Raw genomic sequence first — 21,447 nt, forward strand, 5'->3', positions numbered from 1 at the left:
CCTTGCTAACTGCCATTGGACTTTTTCCACTGAGTTAAACAGAAACCCATGGAAAACAAAGAACAGAAGACTCACTCCTTGGCTGACTTCACCTAGCTCACTCCACCTAGCGTCACAGCCAGACTCCCCTCCCCTCTTGCAGTTTCCACATGACAACTGATCAGCCTTCCCTCCTGATAAGTGACCACTGCCCACAGACTGGTTCTGGCCAGTCCATGGAGGCTGCACACAGGGTGCCTCTATGTCCTTTGTTTCACCTTTTGACATAGAAAGACTAATTTTGCTGTATTTTAATGTTAAGTCTCCACCACAAAGTGAACACAGAATGCATGTGACATACATGTTTACGTACCACTATTGTGTGACTGCCCCTCATGAATATTAATAGCCCCCCATAACCTGTTAAATATGTGTGTCTAGCCAATCCACCAACCATAAAACTTCTGTAATACCCTCCCTTCCTCCAAGAGCCTGCTTTTGGTTGCTGTGGTAGGCTCTGCTTCCCAGGCTGCAGGTTGCGGGAGAGGAGGCTGCAGTGGCTCACGCCTGTAATCTCAGCACTTCGATGGGACGAGGCAGGCAGATCACCTGAACCCAGGAGTTCAAGAGCAGCCTGGGCAATGGCAAAACCAACCGTCTCTACAAAAAATGCAAAAACTTAGCTGGGTGTGGTGGCATGCACCTGTAGCTTCAGTTCGTTACTCAGGAGGCTGAGGTGAGTGGACTGCTGGAGCCAGGGAGTTCGAGGCTGCAGTGTCGAGATCTTGCCACTGCACTCCATTCTGGATGATAGAACGAGACCCCGTCTCAAAAAAAAAAAAGTTATCTCCAATTGTATATAGCTTGTGATTTTATGTCAACACTATCAATAAATAGCTTTCAGCGCAAGAAACCAAAAATACTGTAATAAACAGGCACATATTCTTCCCAAACCTCATGCAGTTTACAATCTAGTGAGAGACACAGATAGCAGTACGGAGTCAATTAAAGGTTAGTTTTCTTCATGAAGATGTTTTAAGTTTAATTCAATGTGAAAGGGTTCCAAGGAGTTTATCTTGTTTTATGCCATTTTATTTGAAGTACTACTTACTAAGTCATTTGCTGATATTAATCTAGTTAAATCAAGAAATATTACATGAAAATGTTGCTAAATCAGAGATCATGGGTAACAATCACCTTTGATTATGAATAATCACATTTTATTGAAAGGCAAGGCACAACAAATAATATTATAAGAAGGAAAAAATAAAGAAGCAATGTTATTGATCTTTCATTCTTGTATATGTTTTAGGGGAGAATATACTAGTTTCTTTTAGTGGCTGTAACAAATTACCACAAACTTGGTGACTTAAAATTTCACAGATTTATTTTCTTACAGTTCTGGAGGTCAGAAGTCTGAAATGGGTTTCAATGAGCCAAAGTCAAGGTATTGATGATGCTACACTCCTCCGGAGGCTCTAGGCAGATAGCCTTTTCCAGCTTCCAGAGGCTGCCTGAATTCTTTCATCCATCTTAAAAACCAACAGTGTAGTAGCCTCAAATCTCTCTCTCTGCTTTCTTCTTCACATCTCCTTCTCTCCTCTGACTCTTTTGCCTCTTTCTTCTAAGGACGCACCAGGTCCACCTGCATAATCCAGAATAATTGCCCCATCCGCAAATCCTTAATTTAATAACATCTGCAAAGTCCCTTTTGCTATGTAAAGTAGCATGTTCACAGGTTCTGGAGACTTGGCCATGGATACGATTGAGGGGGGCATTATTCTTACCACAGGGCACCCCAAAAAATCTCCAAATTTTGGGCTTCCAATCCATTTTGCTTCAATTATTTAATATTTTTACTCCTTCCAGTAGATATTGATTTCATCCATTGCCCTTAAGAAGGTAGGACAGAGATTATGGCACCTCTCACATTAAATGCTATATTTTCATTGGAAATACATTTTTTGCTTCAACTTTTATTTTAAATTCAAGGGTACATGTGCAGGATGTTCAGGTTTGTTACATAGGTAAACGTGTGCCGTGGCGGTTTGCTGAACAGATCATCCCATCACCAACAGATCATCCCATTGAGAAGTGAAGCTGGCTGGGCTTCTGGGTTGGGTGGGGACTTGGAGAACTTTTCTGTCTAGCTAAAGGATTGTAAAATGGACCAATCAACACTCTGTAAAATGGGCCAATCAGCAGGATGTGGGTGGGGCCAAGTAAGGGAATAAAAGCAGGCCACCCGAGCTGGCAGCGGCAACCCGCTCGGGTCCCCTTCCATGCTGTGGAAGTTTTGTTCTTTCGCTCTTTCAATAAATCTTGCTGCTGCTCACTCTTTGGGTCCGCACTGCTTTTATGAGCTGTAACACTCACCGCAAAGGTCTATGGCTTCACTCCTGAAGCCAGCGAGACCACAAACCCACCGGGAGGAACAAACAACTCCCCGACACACCACCTTTAAGACCTGTAACGCTCACTGCAAAGGTCTGCGGTTTCGCTCCTGAAGTCAGCAAGACCACGAACCCACCAGAAGGAAGAAACTCTGGATGCATCTGAACATTGAAAGGAACAAACTCTGGACACACCATCTTTAAGAACTGCAACACTCACTGTGAGGGTCCGCAGCTTCATTCTTGAAGTCAGCGAGACCAAGAACCCACTGGAAGGAACCAATTCCAGACAAATTTTGGTGACCACGAAGGGACTATCGCCTATCGCCAAGCAGTGAGTACCATCAGACCCCTTTCACTTGCTATTCATCCTATTTTTCCTTAGAATTTGGGGGCTAAATACTGGGCACCTGTCGACCAGTTAAAAGTGACTAGTGCGGCCGCCAGACTAAAGACACGGGCGTCAGGCTTTCTGGGAAAGGGCTCTCTAACAACCCCCGACTCTTCGGAGTTGGGAGCATTGGTTTGCCTGGAACCAGCTTCCATTATTCCTGTACTTCCAGGCTGAACCAAGGGTTGACAGGGAGGAAAGCCATTCAGCTCCAGGGTCCTGACAACAAGTTCATTGACCCTGTGGCCATGAGTGGAACTCTCAAAGTCATGTCGCCCAAGTGAGACTCGCCCATCTATTCTATCTACCCTAACCCTTGCCTCCTGGGTCCTAATGCCTGCCAGACAAACTTCCTTTTGCCTCTCTTCTCCGAGGCTAGTCCCGCTTCTAAAAACCACTCCCTGTCTCTGGTGCTTTTCTAGTTTCCCCTATAAGAATGATTTCTAGTATAAACTTCCGGACTCTGTTACCATCTTTAGGCACCTAGGCTCACCAATGAGAAAGACATAATTTTTGCCCAAAGCCCCATCGTATGGGGGACTATCTGGAATTTTAGGATGCCTCCTCAGACAAGCAGGCCTAACAAAAGCTATTCCTGAAGCTAGAATATGGGGAGCCTCAGAAATTGTATCCTTCCTATTTATATAAATGAAGACAAAAGGCATTACGCTTCCAACTCTGAAGCTCCCTTCCCTCCCTCAGGGTATGGCCCTCTACTTCATTTTTGGGGCATAACATCTTTATAGGACACGGGTAAGGTCCCAATACCAACAAGAGAATGCTTAGGACTCTAACAGGTTTTAGAGAATGCGTCAGTAAGGGCCGCTAAGTCCGATTTTTCTTGGTCCTCTTTGTGGTCTAGGAGGACAGGCAAGGGTGCAGGTTTTCGAGAATGTGTAGGTAAGGGCCACTAAATCCAAACTTCCTCAGTCCTCCTTGTGGTCTAGGAGGAAAACTAGTGTTTCTGATGCTGCATTGGTGAGTGCAACTATTCCAATCAGCAGGGTCCAGGGACCATTGAGGGTTCTTGGGCAAGAGGTGTTTCTGCTGCTGCATCAGTGAGTGCAACTATTCTGATCAGCAGGGTCCAGGGACCATTGCGGGTTCTTGGGCAGGGGGAGAAACAAACAAACCAAAACCATGGGCGGTTTTGTCTTTCAGATGGAAAACACTCAGGTATCAACAGGCTCACCCTTGAAATGCATCCTAAGCCATTGGGACCAATTTGACCTGCAAACCCTGAAAAAGAGGTGGCTCATTTTTTTCTGCGCTATGGCCTGGCCCCAATATTCTCTCTCTGATGGGGAAAAATGGCCACCTGAGGGAAGTATAAATTACAATTCTATCCTTCAGCTTGACATTTTCTGTAAGAGGGAAGGCAAATGGAGTGAAATACCTTATGTCCAAGCTTTCTTTTCATTGAAGGAAAATACACAACTATGCAAAGCTTGCAATTTACATCCCACAGGAGGACCTTTCAGCTTATCCCCATATCCTAGCCTTCCTATAGCTCCCCTTCCTATTAATGATAAGCCTCCTCTAATCTTCCCTGCCCAGAAGGAAATAAGCAAAGAAATCTCCAAAGGACCACAAAAACCCAAGGGCTATTGGTTTGGTACCCTTCAAGCTGTAGGGGGAGGGGAATTTGGCCCAACCTGGGTACATGTCCCCTGCTCCCTCTCTGATTTAAAGCAGATCAAGGCAGACCTGGAGAAGTTTTCAGATGATCCTGATAGGTACACAGATGTCCTATAGGGCCTAGGGGGAACCTTCGATCTCGCTTAGAGAGATGTCATGCTAGTGGTAGATCAAACCCTGGCCTTTAATGAAAAGAATGTGGCTTTAGCTGCAGCCTGAGAGTTTGGAGATACCTGGTATCTTAGTCAGGTAAATGATAGAATGACAGCCCAAGAAAGGGACAAATTCCCTACTGGTCAGCAAGCCATCCCCATTATGGATCCCCACTGGGACCTCAACTCAGATCATGGGGACTGGAGTCGTAAACATCTGTTGACCTGTGTTCTAGAAGGACTAAGGAGAATTAGGAAAAAGCCCACGAATTATTCAGTGATGTCCATCATAACTAAGGGAAAGGAAGAAAATCCTTCTGCCTTCCTTGAGCGGCTACGGGAGGCCTTAAGAAAATATGCTCCCCTGTCATCTGAATCACTAGAGGGTCAATTGATTCTAAAATATAAGTTTATTACCCAATCAGCCACAGATATCAGGAGAAAGCTCCATAAGCAAGCCCTGGGCCCTGAACAAAATTTGGAGGCATTATTAAACCTGGCAACATTGGTGTTCTATAATAGGGACCAAGAGGAACAGGCCGAAAAGGAAAAGTGAGATCAGAGAAAGACCGCAGCCTTAGTCATGGCCCTCAGACAAACAAACCTTGGTGGTTCAGAGAGGACAGAAAATGGAGCATGCCAATCACCCAGTAGGGCTTGTTATCAGTGTGGTTTACAAGGACGCTTTAAAAAAGACTGTCCTATGAGAAACAAGCTGCCCCTTCACCCATGTCCACTACGCCAAAGCAATCACTGGAAGGCACACTGCCCCAGAGGACAAAGGTTCTCTGGGACAGAAGCCCCCAACCAGATGATCCAACAACAGGACTGAGGGTGCCTGGGGCAAGCGCCAGCTCATGTCATCACTCTCACTGAGCCCCAGGTATTTGTATAACCATTGAGGGGCAGGAAATTGACTTCCTCCTGGACACTGGTGCAGGTTTCTCAGTGTTAATCTCCTGTCCTGGACAGCTGTCCTCAAGTTCCATTACCATCCAAGGAATCCTGGGACAGCCTGTAACCAGGTATTTCTCCCACCTCCTCAGATGTAATTGGGAGACTTTGCTCTTTTCACATGTCTTTTTTGTTATGCCTGAAAGTCCCACACCCTTATTAGGGAGGGATATATTAGCCAAAGCTGGAGCTATTATCTACATGAATATGAGGAATAAGTTACCCATTTGTTGTCCCCTACTTGAGAGGGGAATCAACCCTGAAATCTGGGCATTGGAAGAAACAAACTCAAGCTCTAGCCTTAAGCCTTCCCAAAGGATGAAACTCTTCTTTAAACATCACAGAGAAAGCAGAAATAGCTCCTGGGGTCCTTACTCAGACTCGTGGGACAACCCCACAACCAGTGGCATACCTAAGTAAGGAAACTGATATAGTAGCAAAAGGCTGGCCTCACTGTTTAAGGGTAGTTGTGGCAGTGGCCATCTTAGTGTCAGAGGCTATCAAAATAATATAAGGAAAGGGTCTCACTGTCTGGATACTCATGATGTAAATGGCATACTAAGTGCCAAAGGAAGTTTATGGCTATCAGACAACTGCCTACTTAGATACCAGGCGCTACTCCTTGAGGGACCGGTGCTTCAAATACCTATGTGTGTGGCCCTCAACCCTGCCACTTTTCTCCCAGAGGACGGGGAACCAATTGAGCATGACTGCCAACAAATTAGTCCAGACTTATGCTGCCCGAGATGATCTCTTAGAAGTCCCCTTAGCTAATCCTGACCTTAACCTATATACCGATGGAAGTTCATCTGTGGAGAATGGGATACAAAGGACAGATTATGCCATATTTAGCGATGTAACCATACTTGAAAGTAAGCCTCTTCCCCCAGGGACCAGCACCCAGTTAGGAGAACTAGTGGCACTTACCCAAGCCTTAGAACTGGGAAAGGAAAAAGCAATAAATGTGTATACAGAGAGCAACCATGCTTATCTAATCCTACATGCCCATGCTGCAATATGGAAAGAAAGGGAGTTCCTAACCTCTGGGGGAACCCCCATTAAATAACACAAGGAAACCATGGAGTTATTGCACGCAGTGCAAAAACCCAAGGAGGTGGCAGTCTTACACTGCCGAAGCCATCAAAAGGTGAAGGAGAGGGGAGAACAGCAGCATAAGCCACTGGCAGAGGCAGGGAAACACCAGCAGAAAGGAAAGCGAGAAAGAGACAGAAAGTTAGAGAGAGAGAGAGACAGAGAGAGGAAGAGAGAGACGAAGAAGTCAAAGAGAAAGAGAGATAGAAGTAGTAAAGAGAAAACAGTGTACCCTATTCCTTTAAAAGCCAGGGTAAATTTAAAACCTATAATTGATAACTGAAGGTCTTCTCAGTAACCCTATAACACTCCAATACCACCTTGCTGTCAGTGTAAACAAGGGCATAGCCCGAAAGCACTGAGGCCACTGACAACCAGTAGCCTTCCTATCAAAAATCCTTACCCAGCAGGTTTCCTAACAGGGGATCTAAATCTTAATTAATTCCCATACAAAGGTCCCACCAGATCTAGGAGGAACTCCCTTCAGGACAGAAGGGATAGATGGTTCCTCCTGGGCAATTAAGGAAAAAAAAAACAATGGGTATTCAGTAAATAATAAGGAAACTCTTGTAGAAGCAGAGTTAGGAAAATTGCCTAATAATTGGTCTGCTCAAATGTGCCAGCTGTTTGCACTCAGCCAAACCTTAAAATACTTACAGAATGAGGAAGGAGCCATCTATACCAATTCTAAGTTAATACGGACTGAACGAGGTCTTATTAATAGCAAAGAATAATTGAAATCCCAAACTTACAAGGTTTTCAACTAACGTAAAGTTTGCTAAAAGTTAACAGTGTAACATGCATTATCCTACCACCACACACTCTCAAAGGATTTCTCAGACAGTTCGCATGAAATAACGAAATCTATCCTCACTCTACAATCCCAAACAGACTCTTTGGCAGCAGTGACTCTCCAAAATCGCCAAGGCCTAGATCTCCTCACTGCTGAGAAAGGAGGACTGTGCAGCTTCTTAGGGGAAGAGTGTTGTTTTTACACTAACCAGTCAGGGATAGCATGAGATGCCGCCTGGTGTTTACAGGAAAAGGCTTCTGAAATCAGACAACACCTTTCAAACTCTTATACCAACCTCTAGAGTTGGGCAACATGGCTTCTCCCCTTTCTAAGTCCTGTGGCAGCCATCTTGCTGTTACTTGCCTTTGGGCCCTGTGTTTTTAACCTTCTTGTCAAATTTGTTTCCTCTAGAATTGAGGCCCTCAAGCTACAGATGGTCTTACAAATGGAACCCCAAATGAGTTCAACTAACAACTTCTACCGAGGACCCCTGGACTGACCTGCTGGCCCTTCCACTGGCCGAAAGAGTTCCCCTCTGGAGGACAATACACCTGCAGGGCCCCTTCTTCGCCCCTATCCAGCAGAAAGTAGCTAGAGCAGTCATTGGCCAAATTCCCATCAGCAATTGGGGTGTCCTGTTTAGAGAGGGGATTGAGAGGTGAAGCTGGCTGGGCTTCCGGGTCAGGTGGGGACTTAGAGAAATTTTCTGTCTAGCTAAAGGATTGTAAATGCACCAATCAGCACTCTGTGTATAGCTAAAGGTTTGTAAACGCACCAATCAGCACTCTGTCAAAATGGACCAATCAGCACTCTGTAAAATGGACCAATCAGCACTCTGTAAAATGGACCAATCAGCACTTTGTAAAGTGGACCAATCAGCTCTCTGTAAAATGGACCAATCAGCAGGATATGGGTGGAGCCAAATAAGGGAATAAAAGCAGGCCACCCCAGCTGGCAGCAGCAACCCACTCGGGTCCCCTTCCACGCTGTGGAAGTTTTGTTCTTTCGCTCTTCGCAATAAATCTTGCTGCTGCTCACTCTTTGGGTCCATGCTGCCTTTATGAGCTGTAACACTCACCGCAAAGGTCTACGGCTTCACTCCTGAAGTCAGTGAGACACTCCTGAAGTCAGTGAGACCATGAACCCACCGGGAGGAACGAACAACTCCGGACGCGCCACCTTGAAGACCTGTAACACTCACTGTGAAGGTCTGTGGCTGCACTCCTGAAGTCAGCAAGACCACAAACTCACCAGAAGGAAGAAACTCCGGACACATCTGAACATCGAAAGGAACAAACTCCGGACACGCCATTTTTAAGAACTGTAGCACTCACCGCGAGGGTCCGCAGCTTCATTCTTGAAGTCAGCAAGACCAAGAACCTACTGGAAGGAACCAATTCCGGACACACCATCACCTAGGTATTAAGCTCAGCATCACTTAGCTATACTTCTTGATGCTCTCCCTCCCACCACCCCCAACTCCAACAAGCCCCAGTGTGTGTTGTTCCCCACTGTGTCCATGTGTTCTCATCATTCAGCTCCCACTTACAAGTGAGAACATGCAGTGTTTGGTTTCTGTTCCTGCATTAGTTTGCTGAGGATAATCATTGGAAATACTTGCTCTGTATTTAGATTTCATAAAATTTGCAACTTAAAAAAAGCAGATTCGTATACCTAAGTTTTTCCAAATGTAAGTTTTCTATTATCAGTTTTTAAATTTATATTAAATTAAAAATCAGGTTCTTAATAGCCACATGTGACCAGCAGTTTCTGTATAAGACAGTACAACTGTTAGAAGTGATTGCTTTAAATGAGACACTCGCTTCAGGCACTAAGTCTTGGGGGGTGGGGTGCCAGAAGCTCAGTGATCAAGGTAGACAATATTTCAATGCAATATGTTTTTAAAAATTCAAAATCAGGCCAAGCATAGTGGCTCATGCCTGTAATCCCAGCATTTTGGGAGGCCACAATGGGCGGAACAATATTTAAAGTTTAGAAAAATATTTGTGCCCAGGTGTTGGAGACCAGCCTGGGCAACATGGCAAAACCCCGCCTCTACAAAAAATTAATTAGCCCGACGGTGGTGCATGCATATAGTCCCAGCCACTCAGGAGGCTGAGGTGGGAGGATCGCTTGAGCCCTGAAGGTTGAGGCTGCAGTGAGCTGTCATCTCACCACTGCACTCCAACCTGAGCGACAGAGTGAGACCCTGTCTCAAAAAAAAAAAAAAAAAAAAAAAAAAATCAAAATCAATGCAAAAGATGAATTATGGACAGATATTGAGGTTTTGAATACAGACATTAACTCAATAAGGGTAAGGCCCGTGTCTGTTTTCTTTATTGTTATATTGACAGTACTTTGAACAAAGTCTGGCTCTTACAGTTGTTTGTTAATATTTGCTGAATGAATTCAAAGGGGACAAAATGTTTAAGGTATGGGTGTTTGACATTTTCTGCCTAGATCCCCAATACCACTCTTGTCTTTATTGGGTCTTTATTACACAAAGCACCATTGGCGAAGGTATGGAAGAGAAGCAGTCTCCTACAATTGTGGGTAAGAGTGGATTTTTAAAGCTATTTGGCAATATCCGTCAAAACTTAAAATGTATATAGATTTTAGCTCCAAATTTCTCAGTTTACACCCAACAGAAATAACAGCATAGATGTATAGCATTGCAGTGTTGCTTGTTGAATCAAAAGACTGGAGTGGAAGCAGGGACTTCAGTTTCCGCCTGTAATCCCAGCACCTTGGGAGGCAGAGGCGGGCGCATCCCTTGAGATCACGGCTGGGTGACACAGTGAGACGCTATCTCAAACAAACAAACAAACAAACAGTTAAACGGGCAGCAAGCGAACTCAGCGTACTCAGAGAGGCAGATAAAAGCCGAGACCAAAGTGAGGGAGCACAGCTGCAAATTCAACTCCGAAAGACCCTGGACTCCGCAAACGTCTGGCCGCGGCTCTTGAGCTTTTCTATTAAGTTTCGGTTTCTGAAGCTTACGTTTAGTTTCGATTTCTTAAGTTTCGGTTTCTGAGCGCTCGGCATCTGATTCAATTTCCAGTTTCCTGTTCTTGCTGGGGCTGGGGTCTCTCTTTTAACAAAGACACGCGGCGCGGCCCAGTCCCAGGGCTGCAGAGGCCTGGCGCGCGCGCGCGCACGCGCACGCCCACCGCGCGGCTTCCCGCGGTCCCCCGTGCTGAGGAGAGAGAGAGCGGAGGGACTGCGCCGTCCGGACGGCCTGCAGAGCGCTGCCATCATGAGGTAAGGGTTTTCCTCTGCCTCTCCTCCCAAGCCCTGCGTCGGCCTTTGTTTCAAACCGGGCTTCTTTTATTCATTTCCAGCGCAGTTCTGCGGCCTTTTCAGGGGCCAAGCCCCTGGCGCCCAGCAACCGGGCATCTGCGTTGGGGACCCTCCCCGGGCGCTCTGTCCCGGCGCGCGGCGTCTGGAGTCGGGCCTGTCGGGGAAGGTGGCCGAGTGGACGCTTCTCCGGAGTCCGGTCCCTCCCGAGCGCCTAAGAAGGCCGGTCAGGGAGGAGGAACAGGAGATGCTCCTCGGGGGCCTGTCCCATCCCTGGCGTCTGCGGTCGGGACTGTCAGGGTATGTGCCGGGCGACGCTCCCCCGGGAGGCCTGTCCACCCATCGCGACCCGACGGCTCTTCTCGGCAGCGGCGACGGTGACCGTGCTGGGCCCGCGGCCGCCGCCTCCGGGAAACTGGTCAGCGCCTGCAGAGCCCCCAGGCGCTGTTCCGGGGGCAGCTGCTACGTGCCACGGGTCTCCTTAGGCCTGTCGCGTGCCTCTCTTTCCAGCTGCCATTCCCTCGGTGTGGCATACGCGGTTTCGCCGCAGCCCTCCAGGCGTCACATTCGCCTGCCACTGCCAGTTTGCGTTTCTGATTTCTGGGTCTGAGTTCTTCCCTTCCCGGGAGCTACCTCTGTACCAAGCACAGATTGTTATCGTCCCACCCAATCCGCTGTTTTATGAGGATTTCTTTATCTGTCTCCTTTACTGATTTAGTATGATGGCGTCCTTTTCTTGATCATTTTGTATCCCCAGGGGCTAGCACCCCGCCCTGCACGTGGTTAGTGAACCTTCCGCATTTAATGAGTTGAGGAATGAGATGTTAAGGTCTTGGGCTCTAAAAGCAGATAGTCCCTTGTTCTAAATCCTGACTGAACTCCTACTAGTTGAGTGATCCCAAAGTTTCTCAAACTCTGTGAGTCTGTTCCTTATTTGTAAAAATTAATGGTGGCCATCTCTTGGGACTGTGGAAAAGGACAGTAATAAATCCTATCAGTTGACTGCTTAGCACATAATACTTGCACAATAAATGTTAATTATTCCCATTATAAGTTTAAAAAAAAGTTTAAGTGCCACCCACACATCTAACTTTATTTTTGATACGGAGTCTCGCCCTGTCACCCAGGCTGTAGTGTAATGGCTCCATCTCGGCTCACTGCAACCTCCGCCTCCCGGGTTCAAGCGATTCTCCTGCCTCAGCTTCCCGTGTAGCTGGGATTACAGGCGTGTGCCACCATGCCTGGCTAATTTTTTGTATCTTTAGTAGAGACGCGGGTTTCACCATGTTGACCGGGCTGGTCTCGAATTCCTGACCTCGTGGTCCACCCGCCTCAGCCTCCCAAAGTGCTGGGATTACAGGCGTGAGCCACAACGCCTGGCCACATCTAACATTTGTAAGAAAGGAGAGTGCTATCAGGAAGGGGCTTGAAAACAACAACAACAATAAAAAACAACAACAACAACAACAAAAAAAAAACAGAAAAAGACGGTGGCGTGCACCGTATATATGCAGGATGGGGAGGAAAAGGGCTCAGCCCCATTGGGGACTGTCTCCCAAGGACAATGAAAGACTGCTTCTTCCTAGCAGAAGAACAGAATTACCGAAAGATACGTGTTACCTCTTCTGATGCAATAGCTTCTCTCTTATCAGCTTCCCAAAGACAAAGTTACAAAATTAAGTAGACAAAGTTTAAACAATAAAAATTCTCATGGTGTCCAGTTGTGCATAAATTCCAGAGCCTGGACAAACCACGTCAGTACCTGATTGAATGTCCCTTTGAGATCTTACAACCATATCCATAATACCTGAGCAGCCCTCCTCATCCTCCTTGGGCTGGGCTGGTAGAGACCTTCAAAACAGGTGTTTGTTTTAGGCAGGGGGCTGGTAAAGCCATGTTGTTGTGGATTTAAGCAGGCTGTAAGGACATGGCATATCTTGCCCATATTTTTGGTACAATTACACTAGAGAAAGGAACAATTACCAAGGAGCAATTTTACCAGGTTTCCTAGTCAGGATCAGTACTCATAATACAAAAATGGAATTTTCATATTAATTATTGAATATGTATATATTCATTCCTAATTTTCAATGGTTTAGTGATTGCCAAAAGGAAATAGATACATGTAATACAGAAAGCTCTGTCATCTCTCCAGAACTGTTTTTGCAATAAATAGTGAGAATTTAAATGAAATATTTCTAGGACATAACTGTATATAGAAGAAACTCTAGTATAAAGTTATGGGAACCTGATGTTTTAACTGTAAGATCAAATAGGGATAAAATTAGTTGTTATGCAAAGAACAATATTTAAGGTTTAGAAAATTATTTCTTGTATTTCTTCAAAAATTAAAAAGTATTTTATTTTTGACAGTGAAATTCCTAAGGACACCTTGAAGGCCATTCTGTTGGAGTTAGAATGTCATTTTACGTGGAATTTACTTAAGGAAGACATTGATCTGTTTGAGGTAGAAGATACAATTGGGCAACAGCTTGAATTTCTTACCACAAAATCTAGACTTGCTCTTTATAACCTATTGGCCTATGTGAAACACCTAAAAGGCCAAAATAAAGACGCCCTTGAGTGCTTGGAACAAGCAGAAGAAATAATCCAGCAAGAACACTCAGACAAAGAAGAAGTACGAAGCCTGGTCACTTGGGGAAACTATGCCTGGGTGTATTATCACATGGACCAGCTTGAAGAAGCTCAGAAATATACAGGTAAGATAGGGAATGTCTGTAAGAAATTGTCCAGTCCTTCTAACTACAAGTTGGAGTGTCCTGAGACTGACTGTGAGAAAGGCTGGGCACTCTTGAAATTTGGAGGAAAGTATTATCAAAAGGCTAAAGCGGCTTTTGAGAAGGCTCTGGAAGTGGAGCCTGACAATCCAGAATTTAACATCGGCTATGCTATCACAGTGTATCGGCTGGATGATTCTGATAGAGAAGGGTCTGTAAAGAGCTTTTCTCTGGGGCCTTTGAGAAAGGCTGTTACCCTGAACCCAGATAACAGCTACATTAAGGTTTTTCTGGCACTGAAGCTTCAAGATGTACATGCAGAAGCTGAAGGGGAAAAGTATATTGAAGAAATCCTGGACCAAATATCATCCCAGCCTTACGTCCTTCGTTATGCAGCCAAGTTCTATAGGAGAAAAAATTCCTGGAACAAAGCTCTCGAACTTTTAAAAAAGGCCTTGGAGGTGACACCAACTTCTTCTTTCCTGCATCACCAGATGGGACTTTGCTACAGGGCACAAATGATCCAAATCAAGAAGGCCACACATAACAGACCTAAAGGAAAGGATAAACTAAAGGTTGATGAGCTGATTTCATCTGCTATATTTCATTTCAAAGCAGCCATGGAACGAGACTCTATGTTTGCATTTGCCTACACAGACCTGGCCAACATGTATGCTGAAGGAGGCCAGTATAGCAATGCTGAGGACATTTTCCGGAAAGCTCTTCGTCTGGAGAACATAACCGATGATCACAAACATCAGATCCATTACCACTATGGCCGCTTTCAGGAATTTCACCGTAAATCAGAAAATACTGCCATCCATCATTATTTAGAAGCCTTAAAGGTCAAAGACAGATCACCCCTTCGCACCAAACTGACAAGTGCTCTGAAGAAATTGTCTACCAAGAGACTTTGTCACAATGCTTTAGATGTGCAGAGTTTAAGTGCCCTAGGGTTTGTTTACAAGCTGGAAGGAGAAAAGAGGCAAGCTGCTGAGTACTATGAGAAGGCACAAAAGATAGATCCAGAAAATGCAGAATTCCTGACTGCTCTCTGTGAGCTCCGACTTTCCATTTAAATACATACTCTAGGAAATTAGCTCTAAGTTTTTCCCTCCATTTTGGGTTCTCCTGTTTTTTTTTTTTTTATTGTTTTAATCCCTTGTTTATTATAGAGCTAATATTTATTGAATAGTTATTGTGTACCAAGCATTGTGCTAAATACTTTATATGCATTATGATGAATCTTGTGCGGTTTTCTTTCTTTTTTTCTTTTTAATTAAAATACTATAATCCATTGAGAAATAGCAATATTCTAGCTATTGTAACTTCTAAAAATGGTATGGCCATTAGATCTGTGCTTTTTATCTCTGCTCTTTAAATTTCTCATATTATATAGTAAATATATTCCTACGTAAACCTTTGATACCTAGATCAGGAATATTCTTCCAGGAGTACAAAATTACATTATTGATAGTTAAGCTCTTAATTGTGTAGCTTGCAAAAGACAGCACTTTTTAGTTACAGATGTTTTGACTTTGATGAGGATATTTAGCTATCAATCTAATAGTCACCTAAAATATCTTTTTTGTTGGAAAAAAGTTTATAATAAAAAAGTTTGTCATTTCTAGTGACTTCAATAAAAGAAAAACTAGAAGAGGAGAAAAAGGATTTCCTCAAATTTTAAATATGTAACTTCAGGGATTCAATCTCCAGATGTTTATTAAGTAGCTAGAAATAATTATGTGGAAAAAAATGAATAATGGAAAATAGTGAGTCTCAAATTGTTCTCTTTTTTTTTTTAACTAAAACAAATCTGCAATGAATCTAGATGCAATTAATTTTATTCCTTCCAACTAAAATTACAATATTTTTAGGTTAAAATTATTGAGATATAAAGCAGCCATTGGGAAATTGGGAGAAATGATAAACAAATGGAAAAAGAAGATGTCCCTAACCTACACCCATAGATTACCAAGGTTTCAGTGTACTAGTTTTGAATCTGTTCTGAATGGAGTTTTTATACCCTTAATTTCTGGCCTTTGGCTATTTTAGCATTTCAAAGTGACTTCTATGAAGCTTTTTTTTTAATGTGAAATTTTCAGAATGTTGTTTTTTTCATGTAGATACTCCAGGAAGAGTTAAGCACTGCTTTCAGTTTTAATATCCACCTTGAGGGGTCGCTGCTTGAGGGCTCTTATCCCAGGGGACTTTTTAATTCGGATGTTACTTAATGTGGCTTCTCTAATGTTGTTTCTTTGATTACCGACTACACAATTATGTACCATCACAGTATTAGTGGAAAAGTACCATGTGATTTAATTCTCCATTCCTCCAATGTAACTCTTAAAATTATTATGTATGTGTGTGTGTTTTACTTTTTGTTATCATCTTTAAAATTTCTATTATGGTTTGATTATTATAAAAATAATGAATTCTCACTGTAAATTTCAAAAAAAAATTACAAAAGTATGTGAATTTAAAAATGAGAGCAGTCCCCTCACCCTACCACAGTTCCACACCCTCAAGGTAAACTTATAACTTATAATTTGATATGTATCCTTCCAGATCTTTTTTCTATACGTAATCAGACATACATATATACTGCAGTGTATCTCACGTATTAATTTTTAAAAATCTTTTGTTTTACTTCTGTTTTTATTATTATTATTATTTTGTTTGATCTATTAAGGAAGAACAAGGAAGGGAATGATCTTTACTCAAGAATTTCAGAAAGTCAGCACTGAAGTCCTGACCTGTCAGTAGACACATTTGTCCCTTTCAAATATTTTAGGATATTCTAGCAAAGCAGGCCATTTCTCCCACCTGAAAGTACATAACTTCTATCACTTGCCACATAATTTAAAAAACTCACATTAAGCGGTTACTCAGACAGTTAATCATAGAAAAGATTATTTGCTTCATCAGTTCATAGAAAAGATTATTTGCTTCATCAGTTAACTTGTTTTTATAAATCAGGGCTGTGTTCATACACAGAAGGGGCCTGAGATTTCTGCACTTTAAACAAGCTCCTCCTAGGTGAGGATGCTGTGGCTGTTCTAATTACATTTTGAGTTGTAAGGTCTACAGCATTGTTCCTCAAACTTGGCTACATATTGGAATCACCTAAAAAGTTAAAACAAAACATGGATGTCTGGGTCCCGCCCCATAGAGAATGACTTAATTGGCATGGGGTGCAGTCCAGGCATCATGATTTTTAGATTTCCCAGTTGGAACTTGTGCAGCAAAGTTTGGGAGCTACTGATGTACATGTGAAAAGTAAGTATAAATGGAATAAAATTAATTAGGCTAGTAGGCTTAACCCAGGAAATCCTAAGTTCCTTGAATATCCAGTTTGCATTTGGACTCCTCATCATATACTTGGTATATAATACTCTAATAAAAGCTGCCTGAGTTGAATTGTATATTGTCCTGCACCTACCTCTGAAAACTGCCCTTACCAACTGACTCAAAGTCTCTGAAATGGGTCCAAATCGTACTTAGTTAGATGAACTCATCCTGTCAAGCCTGATAAGAATCCTATGATGCCAGGCCCAAGTTGTTTTGTTGCCTATTAGACAAACTCATAAATATGCCCAGAAAAGTGGCTGTGATTGCTCTTCAGGGTAATTTGACCCTTCCGGAAAAGAAGTGCTGCCTCTCCAAATCTTGAAGGTGCTCTTGGAAACTACTTCATTCAGCACTAAAGGTACGCTCCCTGACTCACAAAAGCTGAGAAAAGCCCTTTCAACAAATGATAAATCAGCTGGCAGAAAAACTGGCTTCCCAGTCATGGAGCTCTTAAAGATATTTGCTTCCTTTCTGGGTGCAGAAATAGTCTTACCAGTTGATCACATGCTATCAGCCAGTTTCAAAAGCAATATAAGCTGTTACTATTCCTTTCTAGATTGAGTCAACGATGCCGATTACTTCAGTTCAGGAACAACCTTGTAGACAACACAGAACTTTAAAATCAGGAGGACCTTGAGAAAATCCCTACTCCAACCAACTTTATTGATATGAAGATTGAGACCAGGACTGGTGATATGACTTAAGGTTTCACAACTAATTTGTGGACCATAATTTCTTTCTCCTGGCTGCTGGTTCAGTAGCACTCATGCCCATTTTACAGTTTCTACCGATAATCATTTGTTGGAGGCAACAGACTCCATTTGTTGGAGTCTGTCAAACTCAATTGACAGAGTTTATCTGGCCATGATGTGACTATGCTTATGTGACATCACCTACAACACAGGCAGGCCCAAGGATAGTCCTTTTATGGAATATGTTCATTACTGAGATTAAGGAACATGACAGAACTATAAAACAATGTGGCATGTTTTTATATAATTGGTGAATTACAAGAAATGAAAATCCATTTAGCCTTGACAATTAGAACAGTCTCCTTTGAGTAGTTCAAGTGTAATAACATTGTAACCCTAATGTGGTAGCAATGAGAAGCACCTCTCAGATCTCTAGCTACAAGGATTATAATTGTCTGAAGGTCCCATCTCTACACATTGAAATCTATCACTACATTTACACTGAGGCCATGCTTCCCAGTGTGGCAAGGTTACTAAGTCATGTCCTCTCCTGAGAGATGCAGTACTCCTCTGATGAGCAATTTAAACTCAAGGACTCCCCACCAGCCTTGCCAAATATTCCTTAAAACAATACTGTAATCTAAGATGTTTTTACCCAACTTTTATTCCTTCTGTCTCTCCTACATATGGGGTCAGACCTGCGTCACAGTTGGATGGCTCTCCCAGCCTCTGTCTGCTCTCTTCCTGTTTTTTCTCAGAGGTGTTTCCATTACATTTCTTGCATGTTCAACATCCCATCTTGGATCAAACTGACACATCTAGTGAAAGAAATTTAATTAGAGGACTCTAATTGGCAGTAGGTGAATAATGTTTACATAATATAAATGTCATTTATTGTTCTTCAACTTTCTGGATGAGTAATTATGATTAAAGAACAAAACATGGCTGGATGTGGTGACTCATGCCTGTAATCCCAGCACTTTGTGAGGCTAAGGCGGACAGGTTGCTTGAGGCAGGAGTTCAAGACCAGTCTGGCCGACATGGCAAAACCCCATCTCTACTAAAATTACAAAACTTAGGAAGGCATGGTGGCACATACCTGTAATCCCAGCTACTTGGGAGGCTGAGGCACATGAATCACTTGAACCCAAGAGGCAGAGGTTGCAGTGAGCCAAGATCACATCATTGCACTCCTCCAACCTGGGCGACAAGAGTGAGACTCTGTCTAATAAATAAATAAATAAATCTTTCCAATGTTATAATATTTGATTTGGAAAAGAGAATGGGGAAGATAGGTAAGGGAAATTGTCTTAGTTTCTGGTGTGCTGCTATAATAGAATACCTAAGACTGAGTAATTTTAACAAGCAGAAATTTATTTCTCACAGTTCTGGAGACCGGAAGTTCAAGATCAAGGAGCTGGCAGGTTTGGTGTCTGGTGAGGGCCTGGTCTCTGCTTCCAAGATGTCACCTTGAATGCTGCACCCTCTGGAAGGGAGGAACTCTGTTCCTCACATGGCAGAAGAGCAGAAGAGAGCAAGAACTCACTCCTGCAAGCCCTTTTCATAAGACCATTAGTCTAGTCATGTGGGCAGAGCCCTCAGGAACATCTCTCCTTAGGCCTCACCTCTCAATACTGTTGCATTGGAGATTAAGCTTCCAATCTATGAATTTGGAGGAGACAAAAACATTCAAACCATAGCAGAAGAATAGAGACTCAAAAGATACAGTTAAGGTTTTATGGAGTAAGAATTAAATATGTTAGTATAACTTATAAAACAAATTAAGTAAAAATTGAGTTGTGGGATGAGAAGAGTTCTTTAAATTCAGTTAATTAAATCCTAACAACATAGCAGAAAACCAATAGATAAAGTCTATATTAAACAGATCAAAAAATAACATTATAAAACATACCATCACAGATTGGGATAGCCCCTTCTCACAAAACTAACTTTCTTCCTCTTTCTATCCCTTCAGAACAACATAGCAAGTGTATATTTAAAACAAGTTTATCACTTAGCTTTCTGCTCATACATCCCTTCTCTTTCTGCTTGTACATCCCCTTTTCTCCCAGGACTCCAGCCTCCGCATTCCTCTCTACTTCTCTTCTGAGCCAAAGTTCCCTGCCTCACTGGGATGTGGTTTCTTCTTCTTTAGCTTTCTCTTTTCCTAAGATCAAGCCACACAGACTGGATCCCACCCCAGCCACAACTACCCCCTTCTTCGGAAACTTCATATCTACTAAGTTGAATTTGTTCATTCAACATTTTGTATTTCACTTTGAGGAATAAAACAGCATCTAATTACTAGAAATGTACTAGAAATGCCATGTATATATTCCCAAAACTGTCTGAACTGAGGGGTTCCTCTGTAAGTGATGAACTGGATTTCTCAATACCTCCTTTCATGATGGCACCTAGCTGAGTAACTAAAGAAATAATGAAGGTGACATGAATAAGCTTTGGGAAAGCCATGCCTCAATGGGAGCACACAGGTGCCTCACAGACAACAAACTCTGAAGGGCAAGCATAGACTGAAGCCACTTGGATTGAACACTTAACATAGAACACTAGTGTTCTTGACTCCGGTGATGCAATGATAGTTATAGCTAACTCTTACATAGTACACAATATCTGCCGGGTGCTGTTCTAAGTGCAGGGCATGTAGTAATCTTGTAAAATCCTTACAAACCCCCCTAAAATAGGCATTTTTATTCTTTCCTTTCGCACATGAGTAATTAGGATTTAGACATATTAAGCAAGCCCAAGGTCGCATACCTAATAAGAGGTGGGAAAAGGATTCAAACTCTGGGTGTCTGGTTCTAGAATCTAGCACTTAACTACTATATAATACTTTCTAAATAGTCTTAAAATTTGGAATGAAGGATATGGGAAGATAGGACCAAATCTTTACAGACCAGAGGAGAGAGATTCTAGAGGATCACACCAAGCCCACATTCTACAATCATAGGTCACCAGACACTATTGTACACAGAACCCCGAAATTCCCTGGAAGGAACTAGGAAAGGGAACTATTTATGTACATTAGCTGCCTCTTGATGCTGGGATTAAAAGCTGTTCTGAAACCCCAGGGAGAATGACCTAAGAAACTGATGGACTCCATCTAAGTGAGGGTTTGTTTCCAGAATTGGATTTTGGAATTCAAAGATTTGGAATAAATTCCTCAAAAAAAGGAAGCCACGTATTTTGGAAGACTGAAGAACCAGTAAACAATTAGAAGCCAGAACACGTACCCAGTCCTTTGTCCTTGGAAGGAAGGATATATCCCTTGTGCACACACCAACCAGCATCAGACCCTCACCCAGTGTGGAGAGCAAAATAAGAAGGCAAGGAGATAGTTTGATATGGCCATTCCACAATGTATACATATTTTAAAACATCATGTTGTACATGATAAATATACATGATTTTTATTTGTCAATTTAAAAAGGAAAGGGGAGGGGAGGGGAGGGGATGGGGAGGGGTGGAGGGCGCTGGAACACATGTAACAACTAGGGCTGGGGTCACCTGCGCTTTAACATCCCCTGAGTTTGCCTTGAGCCTCCAGGCCATGGACTTTGGAATGTGGCTGCGAGTCCCTAATTCTATTAAATATTAATTTTGTTCAAGAGTAACTTCATCTCTCTTCATATGCTTTTCCTTTCCATACCACATCAACTCCAGCAAATCTCACCAAAGCAAACAAACAACAACAAATATAAAAACCAAAACACCAAAACTAAAATCACTTACAGGTCATTTCTATATAAAAACCCTTTATTGAGAAGATCTTAGGAGACAGAAGAATCTACAACTTTAAAGTTAATATTAGGTAATCTCTGTTTTTCAGAAAGAAAAAGGGAGAGAAGTAAGAGGGAGGGATATTGGGAGAGGGGAGACAGGAAACAAAAAAGAGGAATGGAGGGAGCAAAGAAGAAAAGAAGGAAAGATCCCCAACCATTTATTGATATTCCTGCCTC

The 21,447-nt window shown here is 42.8% G+C and overlaps 1 protein-coding gene and 1 long non-coding RNA gene across 2 annotated transcripts; one reads left to right on the forward strand and one right to left on the reverse strand.

Moving 5' to 3' along the window:
* Positions 1 to 1,177: 1,177 nt before the first annotated feature.
* On the reverse strand, positions 1,178 to 10,519 carry LOC134731141 (uncharacterized). The gene is made up of 2 exons (XR_010113264.1): positions 10,393 to 10,519; positions 1,178 to 10,197 (listed from the first exon to the last, which is right to left on the reverse strand). It is a non-coding gene; the product is annotated as an uncharacterized LOC134731141 (long non-coding RNA).
* IFIT5 (interferon induced protein with tetratricopeptide repeats 5) lies at positions 9,728 to 15,782 on the forward strand. The gene is made up of 2 exons (XM_003825343.7): positions 9,728 to 10,653; positions 13,063 to 15,782. The coding sequence occupies exons 1-2, from the start codon at positions 10,649 to 10,651 to the stop codon at positions 14,504 to 14,506; spliced, it is 1,449 nt and encodes a 482-aa protein (XP_003825391.1). The 5' UTR covers positions 9,728 to 10,648; the 3' UTR covers positions 14,507 to 15,782.
* The last annotated feature ends 5,665 nt before the right edge of the window (positions 15,783 to 21,447 follow it).

The sequence above is a fragment of the Pan paniscus genome, chromosome 8 (genome assembly GCF_029289425.2).
Source record: "Pan paniscus chromosome 8, NHGRI_mPanPan1-v2.0_pri, whole genome shotgun sequence".
In the NCBI taxonomy this organism is placed as follows: Eukaryota; Metazoa; Chordata; class Mammalia; order Primates; family Hominidae; genus Pan; species Pan paniscus.